Source organism: Drosophila sulfurigaster, chromosome 2R, assembly GCF_023558435.1.
Source record: "Drosophila sulfurigaster albostrigata strain 15112-1811.04 chromosome 2R, ASM2355843v2, whole genome shotgun sequence".
Lineage (NCBI taxonomy): Eukaryota > Metazoa > Arthropoda > Insecta > Diptera > Drosophilidae > Drosophila > Drosophila sulfurigaster.
The window spans coordinates 19,515,766-19,530,519 of NC_084882.1; the positions used below are offsets into that span (position 1 = coordinate 19,515,766).

The 14,754-nt window shown below is 42.2% G+C and overlaps 1 protein-coding gene across 20 annotated transcripts in view; it reads right to left on the minus strand.

Moving 5' to 3' along the window:
- The window catches only part of LOC133838047 (dystrophin), a 169,987-nt gene that overhangs the window by 81,220 nt on the left and 74,013 nt on the right, over positions 1–14,754 (minus strand). Inside the window, exon 22 of one of the 20 annotated variants that reach the window (XR_009893906.1) lies at positions 1,051–1,087. The exons of 16 other annotated variants lie outside the window; for them this stretch is intronic. Coding sequence is in view for 3 of the 4 variants with exons in the window: in XM_062268993.1 (XP_062124977.1) it covers positions 1,270–4,026 (2,757 nt within the window). In the remaining variant the exon portion in view is untranslated. Of the gene's footprint in view, positions 1–1,028; positions 1,088–1,269; positions 4,115–14,754 lie in introns of those variants that run through there. 3 more of the 20 variants (XM_062268993.1, XM_062268992.1, XM_062268989.1) reach the window with 3 other exon arrangements.

Consider the following 14,754-nt stretch of genomic DNA (forward strand, 5'->3'; position numbering starts at 1 on the left):
GGACATGATAGACCCACTGATTAGCTACTTTTGGGAATTTTCGTGACTTGTCGCTTGATTACTTCTCCCAAAATTGCCTGTTGCCAGTTTTATGGCCTTTATACACACACATATTCACAAAGTGTGCGACAGACAGGCTCAATTTCTCTCTGTGGTTCATCATCATGAATGGGCCGACTACTAAAACTACACATAGAATGAGTGGGCGTGGTTTACCGCCCCCCCATTCCAATCTCAAATTTGATTAAAATTTCAATTTTGCTTCCTGCGCTTTCTCTGACGATTAGCATTGAAATTAGTTGCCTGCCCTCAAAATGACTTTGTAGTTTATTAATATTAATTGCTGATGTTCAGCTTCAGCTATTTTCGCAAAATTGATGGGTTCGTCTCGCTCGTCGTCGTCTTCTTCGTTTTTGAAGTTTTAATGCGCTCTTCTTTTGGGTGTGATGGTAAATGTTTAACTTTCTGGGTCATTAACTGATTTGATGGCTTTTGCCACATTATGCAATTGAGCGTAATATGCGGGTGGACAAGATAACTTCGACCAGGGCAGCTGTAAATCGAAAGGACATCGTTCTTTGATGTATGTACGATGAAAGACAAACACACTGACCAAATACGCCATATAAAGTGACCTCAAGGGAAAGAGATTCTCAAGTGAGATAAAATTAATGACCACCACGCTAAGTTATTGCTTATTGGTATTTTTATATCATTTAATTATGATTGGTTTTACTAGCTTCAAAGTTGAATTTCGATATAAAACTAATTAACTTCAGAATATTAATTTTTATCAACAATAATTGTGATTTAAGATGACAATTTTGTAATATCGAAGTAAAACCATTAATGGATTTTATAATAATATATTTGGTGGTTCTTTTCTTGTATTCTATAAGGTATTTACTTTATGGTATTTTGCAGTTATGCCTTTTGCTTTGGTTTTCGTACCCATATTATTTTTTAGCTCTGACCTCTTTCCAAATAATGATTGAATTATTGCGCTTATGTATATTTATTATTTATTAAATAATACTGGTGTGTACTTACAACTTAATTTGAGTTAAAGACAAAGCTTAAGACATACCTGTAAGCAAAATAAAATACAAATAAGTTAATGAAAGATTACTTTAAATAAAGACGAATTAACATATGGTAATGAATAATGATAAGGAATATTGGGAAATGAACTACACCAGTTGCCTTTGCATATCTTAAACTTTTTACTCTCTTTTTCTCTGTCTTGATTATTCTAGTTGCTTTACTTACCTGACTTAAACGATCTTGACTGTCGATGATATCGATAAACAATCGCATGCGATCGTCGAGTATTTGGAATCCATTCCTGGGTAGCAATAACAGATTCTGCACTGCATCTCGAATGCTGCCCGGAGTTGTGCTGCACGAGCTGCTGTCGTCGCTGTTGAAACCATTTTGCAATTGCTGAAATTGCTGCTGCTGCTGTTGATGATGTTGCTGCTGCTGTTGGAATTGCTGTGAATGTTGCTGCTGTTGCTGTTGTTGCTGCTGTTGCAGTTTGAGCTGCAGCGAATGCTGACGCAATGCCTCCGAGCACTTGCGCAAATAATCATAGGAACCTTTCGATTTGTACTTATCGGCCATCGCATGAAAGCTGTCCAATATCTCATTAAAGTCCGTCATAAGCGGGGCAGTCGAGGGCGTGGTCGTTGCACTCGACGGCGTTGTCACCGTGAGTGCCAACGAGCCCAGCGAACTGTTCGATTTACTCATCACCATTTGTTGTTGTTGCTGCTGCTGTGGTGAACTTGTAATCACACGCAGCTCAGTGGTCAACGAACTGCTGCCATTGGCAGCCAAGGTTTTAAGGCTGCCGCTGCTGGCCGAGCTGCTGACCACTTTGCTGGGACTCAGAGCCTGCAAGTCCTCGCTCATCAGCCGCAAATTGTCGGAGATCTGATGGAAGCTCTCCGAGGTGACCAGCGAGTGTTCACGCTGCTCTAATTTGGCATTGCTGCCGCCGGGAAGAACGCTGCTCTTGGGTCGCCGTCGACTGGGCACACCAGCTGCTGCTCCATTGCCAGCAGCCGCTGTATTGCCCGCTGCTGTTGCCACACCAACCACCCCTCCGCCAGGTGTGCCAGAAGTCACATCGGGCATTTGCAGCGGCTTCGAGATGAACGAGTCCAGCGTCTGCGAGTTGCTCAGCTTGCTGGGCTTGTCTGCGTTCTCAGGTATTTTATTGGCGCGTATCGCGTCCAGAAACTGACGCAGCTGATCCGAGGGCGTTGGCGGCGGTGGCGGCTCCTCTGGCACAGTTGCAACAGTTGCAACTGCAGCCACTTTGGCTTCGCCATTGCGTTTCAATGTTGCTGTTGCTGCCGCAGCCGCAGCTGCGGATGTTGCTGTGGCTGCTGTTGTGGTTGTTGCTGTTGGCTTGAGCACATCGTCGGGCATGTGTTGCTGATACTCTTGTCGCATGCTGCTTCTAATGTTGTCCAGAAACAGACGCAACTGATTCGAAGGCGTCTGCACTTCGCCGGCGCCGGAAAGCGATGCCAGCGATTTGCTGACGATCTCTGGCGAAATCATATTTGGCTGAAAGTTGTTGTTGTTGTTATTGTTGTTGCTGCTGGTGCCATTGCTGTTGGGCGTCAGCAGATTGAGATTCGTTTGCGATTGCTTGGCCAGCTGCTGCTGTCGCTTCAACTCCGACAACAGCTTCGCCTGCTCCGAATATTTGCGCACACTTTCGGTGATGGTGCGCAGTTGCTCGGAATAAGCTCGCAGCTGATGCTCGAGGTAAGCTTGATCCGGTCCAGGTGCTGGTGCCGCATAACTCGAAGGTCTGTTGTTCTCAGGCTTGCCGTTCTCCTGCAACGCCTCCTGGCTGTTGCCGTGATAGCTCAGCGAGTGTCGCATTGTGTTTGTTGCCACTGTGGGTGTCGCTTGCAACATGTTGTCGGTGCTGCAGCTCTTCTTGGGACTGCGCTGGCGACCCAGCGTGCCATTGTTGTTGACGCTGCCATTGCTATTGCTATTGGCAAAGCGACGCAACGGTATTGGTGGCGCCTCCGTCTGCATACCGCCGCCTCCTCCGCCATTATAGCGATCGAGACTGCGAGGCCGCTGCACGCCGTTGCCATTGAGTTGTCCGTTCAACTGCTGCTGTTGTTGTTGCTGCTGCTGTTGCTGCTGCTGCAACGAGGGACCATTAGGTCTAGGCGTACTCTGCGAACGTCGTGGCACAGCTGGCACGCCGCCAACCGTTGCTGTTGCTGGCTTGCGATGCTGCGGCACTGGCGGCGCTGGCTGCCCATTGGTGGGACTCTGACGATACTGCTGAAAGATGGCCGCATACAGCGACTCTTTGTCCGCAGCCGAAGCTGTGGTTGCTGTCGTTGTGGTGCTCACCAGACTCACAGCATTGCGCAGCTGCTGCTGCTGTCGCGACAGCTGCAACAGTCGCTGCTGCTGCTGCGCATTGTAGTCCACAAAACTGGAGCGAGTTCCACCGCCAGCGGTGGGCGATGCTGTGGCTGCCGAGACGGCAATGCTGTGTGGTCGCTGCTTGAGTCCACGCAAACGCGATGGCTCCGCATACTCGGGCATCTCATAGCCACTCGCAGTGGTTGCTGGCGCCTTGACAATGCTGGGCGCTGTTTCCGTTGGCGACGGACTGTTCAGAAACGGATTGTTGCCCTTCAATGCAATGGGCGTGGCAGCCCCTGGAATGCCCGCCGTGGGCAGCATGTTTGTCAGCTGTGGCGGTGGACCGGGCGAACTTTGCAGCGACTGTTGTTGTTGTGTGCTGCCGGGATAAAGCAGCGATTCACTTATATGCAGATCGAGTTCATGGGCATTCGGCTTGGCGTAGATGCTGTTCGCTGCATTGTTCCGAGTGGGGGGCGTGGCTGCTGCTGGGTAACCAGTTATGCGAAAGCCATTCATATTGGCTGTGTGAAGCGATTGCTGTTGTTGCTGCTGTTGCTGTTGATGCTGCTGCTGCTGCTGCTGTGCGTTCTTTGCCGTTATTGTCGATGTCATAGCGTGCTGAGCGGTTTGGCTACGTGGCCATTGTGCGCTTTCGTTGCTTTTGTCTGCTGCTGTTGCTGTTGCCACGCTTTGGGCATGGGAATTGTTGTTCAAATTGTTGGCCACTGGGGCAATCAATCAGCCAATCAATCGATCAATCAATCACTTACATCGTCTTCAACTTATCAATTCAACTGCACTACGTGGGGCAATTACTGAAATTTGTATTCGACTCCGTCGGTGGCTGTTGCTGTTGCTGTTTGAATTGAACGCAGTTTGCATTTAAATTTATTGTCGCACCCCGGGGACGTATACGCAATATTTCGTGTGCTTTATGGCAATTGACAATAGTTCGTAGTCCCCTTGAGCTATAAATGACGCGATTGATGCATTTCAATATTAAATCAATGTGTGCGCGCGTTTAACCAGTTATCGACTTGACATTAATTTAGCGATTGTTAATCGATCTAACTATTTAACTGACATACAAGAATGGGTTGGTAAAACTGATAGTATTCGAATTCAATAATAGTATTGCATGTCATAAGAAGTCTAAATTGAAAAAGTCAACAGAATACATAGAAAATTATCTCTCAAAATTATTTTGTATTTCATTAAATTTCAATTCAAATAATTTTGCTTGATACTCGAAGTAGTGAAGTAACTACAAATATTTCTGATATTACCTATATAATTGCTATATAACTAATATTGAATTTAAAAATAATTTTCAATATTATATGGAAATATATCACAGCATTGTTTTCTAACGCAATAAAGCATGATTAGTTATTAGCTAAAATTATTTGGCAATTAATTTTCCTTAACTGACATTATGTTTCAAAAATTGTTAATTAATGCCCGAAAAAGTAAAGTACAGATTTCCGATGCTTTTAATATGAATATTGTTGAATTTAAAGAGAATTCTAAAAGAGTAAAATTTTAAATCTAAAAGTTATTAGTTAAGATTATTATGTATTGCCTTTTCATGAACTGAAATCTCGCTTTATTTCACTTTAAATAACTTAGGAAGACGCCAAAAGTAGAAAACACTTCATGTTGATAACAATAGTTGCTGATAAACTTATAATAAATAACTTAATTTAACATTTGAGCAGCAATCTCTTGCTTGCAAGCTACCAGAACTATTAACATAATATCGATTACATTGAATAGCAATTTAATAAGATTATTTCAATTTCACATTCGATGTCTTTCAGTGGCAACATCAATTCCCAACTGAGACAAGACAAAGTCCAAATATATTTGCTGCAAATGCGAATGCAGTAAATCGAATGCAAAATAAACCCCACTGCAAACATGGAAATAATCAGCTAACAAATTGAGCATTGCAGACAAGCGAAAGCAGGAGAGCGGCAGGCAATGTAAATATCAAATTGCTGGCAAATAGTGCTGGCAGAAAAGCAGATGGCAATACCTGTCCAAATATTTCGATAAGCCATAAGCTCACGTCTTTGGCCTTGGCTTTGTCTTGGACTCTGTTATGCAGGCCAAGGAATTTGGCAGGACGAAAACTCAAAATTGAGATGCCAACGATGCAGTCGCAGTTGCTAAAGTTCTCAGTTCCCAGTCTGTGGCGGGGCTTTGACAAAACTATTTATGACTGCTTCGTTGGCTACGTGGAGACGAAGACCGTAATATTATGTGGCGACGTGTCAACAGCATTACATACACAGACATAACATACAGGAGACGGAAGCATTTGCACGCTTTAGAGCATAAATACGCCATAAAGGGCAAATGGGTGACAATGGGGAGTGGCAAAGGGATGAAAAGGATACATGGGGAGACGATGGCAATGCTTGCGGTCGCTCGGCTAAAACTCGGCATTAACATAAATATTTAATAAAAAATGCGCATAAATTATAACAAAAACCAAAAAAAAAAAACGAAAAACAAGACAAACTCGCTGCAAATATGAAAATAAACAAATGAGTACGGCGAGGAAAATGAGAAAATGAAACATGCCATAAGGGAAAATGCGCGCGCAAAACATGTTACAAAATACATACGCCTCACACACACACACACACACATACTTGTACAGATGACAAAACATGTGCCGAGCGAGTTGAATCATTTGCATGCAACAACAAAAATTCAAACTTAAGTACACTGCGAGAAAGTTGACAGTAGTGATAAATAAATACATATCATTTGTATAAATTTATTGAATATTTATAATTAATTTGCAGTACAAATTTTGTTAACCAAAAATAGAAGACTGAGAAAACTTGTTGGGTACAAAAACTTTAACATTTTCATTTAAAATTTCAATTAGGCAACACAAATTGAGATGGCAGCTGATTGAAGCAGTTGTAAATTTATGCGCACCGCATTTGGAGCTGTGTACACAGAGTGAGTAGCAAGCTGCAATGTCGTAGAAAACAGAGATAGAGAGAGAGAGGAAGAGGGAGAGAAGAGGGCACAGAGAATGTTGCTGTTGCACTTTGTCAGCTCGTCATGCTCAGCTGTCTGCTACGTGCTCAGCTGTCTGGCTGTCTGTCGTGGTTTATGACTAGGCAGCTCACTCACACACGCACACACAAACACATGGACATAAACTGACACACAGTCGCAGAGAGTGTGTCAGTGTGCTAAAGCTGAGGACAGTAATATTAGCAGCTGCAACAGCAGCAAAGTAACTTGTATCAACACTTTAGCACATGCACAACGAACTCAAGAGCGCCACTTGGTAACTGCAGAGGGACAGAAGAGTGAGCAAGAGGGGTGGAAAAGCACACGCATACTACACCTGCTGACCCTTAGAGCGTTGCCCCTAAAAGCAGGCAACACAAAATGCCAGCTTCAGTTTTGACATATTTAGGCTAACAACAACTACAACTACAAGCATTCTCTGTCTCTGTCTATCTATCTCGCTTGCACTTCGAACTAACTGCAGCTCTTTACTCATTAGGAATTCCAGCTAAATGTTGCTCTGGCCCATCCTCAGAGTGTGTATTGTGTGCCAAGATTTCGAAATGCTTTTGAATTTGCTAATGAACATAACTCACGAGCACACCGTGACTGACTGACAGACAAACAGCCAGAGAGAAAGATAGAGAAAGAGAGAGCGAGAGAAGTAAGGAGATACAGCTGGAGGACTGCGTAAGATGGAGAAACTGTGGCAAAGTTTTTGGTATTGTTTGTTTAAGTTTTAAATTAATGACAGCATATTTACTTGCGGTTGCTCAACTAGAGCAGCAGCTGCTGCTCTCCATTCTACTTCTACCCTGTTTACCCACTGACCAACTCTTCAAAATAGATTAACAAAAATTAATGTTATGCTCGGTTTGTGCTTGGCCCATAAACTTGCGTTCTGCCTCTTCCTCTCCCTCCCCCTCTTCCGCTGCTGCTCAGTTGGTTTATCTGCATCAGAGCGAGTTGAAATTAAATAAGATATGCTGTCACTGTCATGGTTTTGTGTGTGCTCTCCATCTCCGTCTCTATCTCTCTGACTGTTTGCATGTTGTATGTGTGTGTGGCTGATGAATCTCGGCAGCTAGGAATTTGATTCAATTTGTGGCAGCAGCAGCAGCCACCATGGCAAATACAGACCGCATCTTGGGTTTGTCTTCGCATGCAAAACACTGTCACATAGCCCCAAGTGCTGTCTCTAAGGGTTGCTGTCATCCGTTGTTTGCCCTCTTGGCTTGGTTATTAAATGATTTTGCGCAAAAGTGCAGCCGAAAAGTGGCATCAATTGCAGCTTCCACAGGCACTTCAATTGATATCAATGAGTTCAAGTTAAGCATAATGTAAATCAAGTTGCCGCATCATCAATCCACTCAATTAATCTAATTAAAAACATGGCAAAGCCCGAGCACAAGCACACAAAAACACAACCAACAAACGAAAGCAAAGACCACACTCAATGATTTTCAATTAATGTTTAAGCTCCACAGCAGCAAAAAAAGAGTGAAGAGCAAGAGCTGGAGTTGAACGTGTAACCGCTGCACCACAGCAGAAGCAACCGCTGAAAGAGGAGACTGAAAAAACCAATCCCCAAAGCTGGAAGCAATTTTTTAAAACAAACTATCGACTAAGGCGCCAACACACACATAGAGACAAAGCAAACAAGGATAACAAATGAACAAAGAGTTGGGCGAGGAGAAGGTTGTGTTGTATGTACAACTTGCAATGGCCGAAGAAACACTAAACAAATAGACATGATAAATTAAAAAGCAAAACGTGTATAAACCAAACAGCAACCATCCCCATCTCGCTCTTCCTTATCAGCGTGTGGGCGTGGCTCTGCTATGGCATCTCGTCGCGCTTTGAAGGCGTCGTCTGAGTCCGTGCTTGAAGTGTGTTAAGTGGCATGCCCCGCAGGCCTCCACACTCTGCAAAGGGTTCAGAAACAGCAGCAGTAGCAGGAGTTTCCTCTTTAACTCATCCCAAGCCACCGCAAGAACGCAGGATAAATAACAAAACGACACTGATAGGGAAAAGGGAATGTGGCAGCCGAAGATGGAAAGCAGCAAGGCGGAAAGGGGCGGGGCCAAGAGCCTTGTGCGGTTAAGCCTTCTGGCAGGTGTTGGAGCGTTTGCAAATGCGAACGATTTGCAATTTGCATAGTCCCCGATAGTCTCACTAGAGTTGTCAAAGTGCTCGAAATATTATATTACGTATACGTAAAATTATGAAATTGTTGTTGATATTTGAGGGCATAAAAAAAATGATGCATATATTCTAATCATATATTTATGATTACACTTATATTAATAAATAAATTGAACTGCCTATAAATAAATACATATCTTTAGAATTACAAGAGAAATCATATTTGTAATAGAACATTTCATTTGCTAATAACAAATCATATTTTAAGATGATCTATATATTATTGAAGCATAGAAATTATATTGTATTTATTTTCTAAAGTCAAAAAAACCTTTATTTATTTATAAAATTGGCATGCTTTTGATCAATCCCAGGAGTTTGTTGGCAACCCTATAATTGACATCTGAAACAACACTGCACTGAGACTGTGCTATCGCTCACACTTGCCGTGAGTTAAGCCAATAGACAGTGCCAACATGGCCAGGACACCTTCGTCGTTGGTCGACACTGTGCAAATACGCAGTCAGCCAAGTGAGAAATGAAGACGAGACGAGTTAGTTAGAACACAGCCACAGCCAGAGAGATAGCCCAGAGATTGGCACGCTTCGCTGCCATTTGGCCTAACCCCACAAACCAAGCAACTTGCCACCCACCATCCACCACCCACAGAGCTCTAGTAACCACCATGTGCCAAGCCTCAAAAGTGGGAGGTGGACATAAATCAGTTGGCGCGGGTGAGTGAGAGAAGGTTGCATAGAATTGGCTAAGAAAGAAAGCGTTGCCCGACACCAATGCGAAAACACTAATTGAAACGCAAGGTAGAATTAATGGCCAGGGAAATGTAGGAACATTTTTGTTCTTGGCCGGAAAGAAATTTCAAAAGCACAAAAAAAAGAGAACGAAAGTAAAACTGAAACGTAACGGCACTTAAGTTGGCCAATTAAAGACAACGCCCGGGCAAGAGCGAAGCAAATTGTCTGACCAGACACCAGCAAAAAGGGCAAAGATGGCATTTAAGACAAGACACATTCCCCCTTTCCCTTTCCCATTCCCAATGACCAACAATGGCCAGAAATTAGTTTTTCTCTCTTTTTGGTTAGACAATTTTATTATGGCCTAATTGAAACAACAAACGGGCCACAAATGAGCTGACACATGCGTGGCGATATATGAAATAATTAAGACCGTATACACAGTTCTCTTTCGCTTAATTATAATGTATTTAAGTGTTAATTACGATGGCAGATGTTCTTCGACCTAGAAAGTAAGAGACACGAGCACGCTTTGCGTGTCTCAGGTGAATGACAAGCGGCTCGTTGATTTGCCAAGCGAATCGATTGCGGCATTAAATAGCAATTTGATATTCTTTTTATTGTAGCTCCTTGTGGCAGAAAAAGGTGGCGTAGCCGACAAAGAAAGGCCAAGTCTATGCTTAATAATTTTGCGGCATTTGCGGCTCAAAGTTTTAATCTACTAAAAGCTGACAGAAGTGTGATTATGCTACCCGGGATTGCCCATGTCAAGATGCGTGTGTGAGCTTTGTTTTATGACGTGTGAGCATGACATTAAGTTGAGGTGGGTGTATTTCGATGTGGGTTATAAATTTGCCACACACACACACACACACAATGGATCATATAAAATGCAGACTTAATGCCAAAAAGGAAACGACTTCAAGATGCTTTTGCCGCTTTTTTATGTGATTGAATTTTGGCCAAGCGAATTGCTAAATTCTCTTATTTTTCTCCGTTTTTATTATTTTATCTAGTCCATCACAAACTTGACCAAATTGCACAATGGGAAAGGCATTACGTATACGACACATCAACCCTGTCGTTATTGTAATTATCGCAAAAATGAAATTCAAATTACAATAATAATCATTTAAATAATAATAGCGAAAGTTGGAGGCGAAATTTGAATGGCGTTTGAACCCTTTATATAATTTATTTATGAGCTGCGCGTTTGCCCCTTCGGCTGTTTTCTGTGTTCGCTGTGTTGGGGACATTAAAACTCGATTACATAATAAAAAGTTCTCGGCTAAAACGTGCACGGCACACAAAATCGTCAAGGACAGAGCGTTAAAGGGTAAAGAAAAGTTCCTCATCAACATTAATGCACAACATTATCGGCATTATTTTTGTAACTATTTCTACACAAATCGATGGGAATTGAAGTTTAATTGAAACCGAGTGCAAAAAATTGTAGCACAATGTGCAGGCATTCATTTGAAATGTAAAAAGTTTTGACGTGCATTTTCACGCACAAGTTGGTGGATAAATAAAATCACAATCAAAGTAATTGAATTCAACAAATCGTCGACAAGGCGAAACTGTGCGCAAAATTAATTCAATTCACTTACAATAATAATTTGCACAATAAAAACAGCAACAATTGAATGGACAGCAACAACAACGACAACAACAACAGCAGAGTTTGCCAGCTGCTTGTTTGAGTTGAACGGTAAACTTGCGCCCAGATTTAATCACACAAAATGGCTGCCAGTTACCGTTACCAGTCACTTCTTGCTATAGACACATTCCAACGCATTCCCTGCTTCAGCTCCTGTTGCTCTCGCTACGTGCTTCTCTATTGGCTAAGCAAAAGTTTTCCCAGTCTGCCTCTTCCTCGTCCTCGTCGTTCGTTCTCGTAAAATTAATGAATCTGTTATGCAAAATCGACAACTAGCTGCAACAGTAACAAAGTAACAACAACGAAGTAGCAGCAGCAGTACAACAAATGCGGCAAACAATTAAACCAACTTGGACAGCAGGTGGAGCTGAGAGAGCGTCGCTGTTGCTGCTGCTGCTTCTGCTTTCAGATAAGTAAGTAGTTAAGTAAGTTTTACCGAGCGCAACAACTATGCGTAATACGCATAGTTAACGCTGATCAATCGAATTTGTTGACAAGCAAACAATCTGCAAGCGGGGTTAATGAAGCGGATTAAGATTGTAAAATACTTTCGAGCAAATCCCTTTACAAATTGCAGCCATAAACAGTCGCTTAAGCGTAGGAGCAAATGAGACAATATTGAGGTCGAACTATGTTCGAGGGAAGCTTTTACGTAAGTAATTATTCCTTTGTTTGACCCAATTACGATGCTGCTTTATATAATTGTGTATCTTATAATCTGAAAGAGCAGAATATTCACCAGCTGTTTTAGACAAATCATGTACATACATATATAATTTCTTGAAAGATTATTTTTATTAGGAAATATAAAATTACTCATATTGATTACAAAATGTTACATTTCTATATATCCAATCTTAATATTCCTTCCAGCTGCTACAAAAATAAACATAGTTATTAAATACAAAATAGTCACTGAAATCATCAAACTAAAATGAATACTTGCTACGAATTATATAAGACAGCTTACAACCATTTAACCCCAATTCAGCTCATACTCAAATTAATTTTTAATACTCAAAAAGGACCGAAACAAGTTCTTTTTATAGTTGAAACTATATATGAAACTATATATGCTATTATAATATCAGTTTCTATCAAAATCCAATCAAATGACTGGTAAAGGCAATAAATGTTGCGTATACGCAATATTCAGTTGAACTGTTCATAGCGATGTCTTGACATTGCAACATGCTTAACTCGCTACAAATGACCAATTCCATTTACAAGCGGAGACCAAGCACTGAAGCAAGCTTGTTGGGAACACGCGTCGTATACGCAATATGAGGCGCGCGCACTTGCCGCAGCGAAAAGAAATTGCGAAAGAGATTGTAGGTTTTTCCTTTTATTTTTCTTTAGCCAAATACTCGCCCAAGGCTGACTTGAGGCACGTTCTGCTGCTGCTGCTGTTGCTGCTTACAACAAGCTGCCCTTCGGCATCCTCACTTTATTTTTATACGCATACGCAAACGAGTGTGAGAGTGGTGGTGGGATGCTATAGAGAACGCCTTGTACTTGTACTTGTACAACACTTAAATCCCAATTCGTTTTCGGTCGCTACAAGAATCACAGCACAGTGACCCAAAGATGAGCGAACAGAGGAGGGGAGAACACTTACTTAGCATGCATGTATGGATATTTTATTGATACGCAACTTTGTGTGCGGCGAATGCCGCTGGGCTGTTGTTGGGTTCGGTTCAGTTTGGTTTGGTTTTGTTTGGTCCCGAACTGAAGAAATGTATGTGCGTGGCTTTTAATGCGTTTTTCAAGTGAGGTCTGCTTGTGAGTGAAGCTTGTCCCACCCTGCGGCTGCGTCATATATCGTATGTAGCAAGGGCATTTGCTTCTATTTTCTCTGTTTTTTTTTTTTCGTTCTCTGCGTGCCCAATTGAATGGCCATGGGCCAGACAAACGCCAACAGCAGCAGCAACAGCAACAGCAGCGTGGAGGACGTGGTAAGTCATATGGAAATCCCTTTGAGTTTGCAACGTTTTTCTTCTTGGCTTACACATTTTCACACTTGCGCGACCATTTTGCATACCCTAAGCGTTGGCTTAGACACCAAAATGTGTGGCGTATTAGTTGGCAAACATTTCTATTAACTTTTTCGCAGATTTGCTTTCCTTTGAAATTAGCTTTTTAGGGTATTTGCACGTCTGTCTCATTTTTGTTGTTATTTTTTGGTTTTTATTTCATTTTGTGCGTCAAGCGATTCATTCATCTTCTTTGGCGTGGATTTCAGGCTCCGGCAACAATCAATAAAATTCAAGTTGCCTTTTTGCGTCAAGTTCCCGCCATCCTCCTCGCTCATCGCGTCTCGTCTCCACACACAAAAGTCATGCCAGCTGCTGACACAATGTGCGAGTTGTGCTGGGTTTCGAATCTTCTACTCTATATATATTGAATGTCAGGGTATTTGCAAATGCCGCCTGATTAATGACGCAATAATTGTTGCCACACGCCACGCCACGTCCCCAAGACCAAATAGCACAAAAAGCCAAATGGTAAAACGACCCGCAAAACTCAACTGGACTCGACTCGTTTCGACTTTCGGTTTTTGGCTGTTTAAGTTTTACTTTGAATGGCGTTTTTTTTTTTTTTTTGTTTTAGCCCGAAACAAAGTGTTAAAAAATTGACTTTTGCATGCTTTCACGGCTTTTGGTGACTCGCTTAGTGAGAGAGAGTGTCGTGTTCTGGCCATTTGATAGGATTATTATCGTGTTAGCCACGCCATTTTGGCCATTTGATTTTCTGCTTTGACTGTGACTGTGCTGTGCTGTGGCCAAAGAAGCGTTTCGACGTTACGTTCAATTTACCAAATTGCTCAAATGGAAATGTTTAGCTAACTCTTCTTGACTTGTGCCATTCACAGACTTAACGAGGCTTAAAAACACAGCACAGTTTCCCCTTCTCGATTCGCTTTGTAATGAGACTGATTTATTGAGCAAATTGTGAGTTCGTTTTCCAATTGTTTTGCTTAAATGTTGATTTGAATTTCAATTGTATTTAATATTTAAGGAATTATGTGTAAGCTGTGTAATTAAACGACATACCAAAGAAATGTGCAAAATAAATTAAATCTAATAAATCATCATCAAATATGTATGGCGTATAATTCCAAGGCGACTCCCACTGCGCGCTGCATCTTTAGTCATTAGCCGAGGGGCTTATGTGCTAAGTAAATCCCTTGGAGAAGCAGACACTCGCACACACACACACACTTACACACAACAAATAATTGCAGGATGCGTAAACAAAGCATAATTAACAAAAGAAGACCGGAAAAACGAGCGTTGGCGCTGGCGCTGCCGCGATGGAAATTATGCAAAAACGCGGCAAATAAAGTACAAATTTATGTTGTAGAAATGTACCATAAAGGATTGCAGGATTCAGAATTCAACTCTGTAGCTCTGAAGTTGGTTGCCAGGCGCGCTAATTTGCTAAGCTCGCTTAGAGCCACTTTCCATTGGACGAGACGCGACTCCCCGAGGCGGAGAGGCAAGGGCTTTTGCGGAATTATCATTAGAATTTAAATTGCCTTTTGCTGCCGGTTATGGGCACAGGCAATGACGATGGCAACGCGTTGCCTGTGAAGCTCAAGCTCAAGCTAAAGGTAAAGGTAAATAATTTGTGGCGCCACAACGCTTGGCATATTTTTTATGAGCTTATTCACCCTTTTTTTTTTGTTGTGTTGCCTGACTCGCCTCTCCATATTTTTCTTACGACCTGCGGCCCATAATTTAA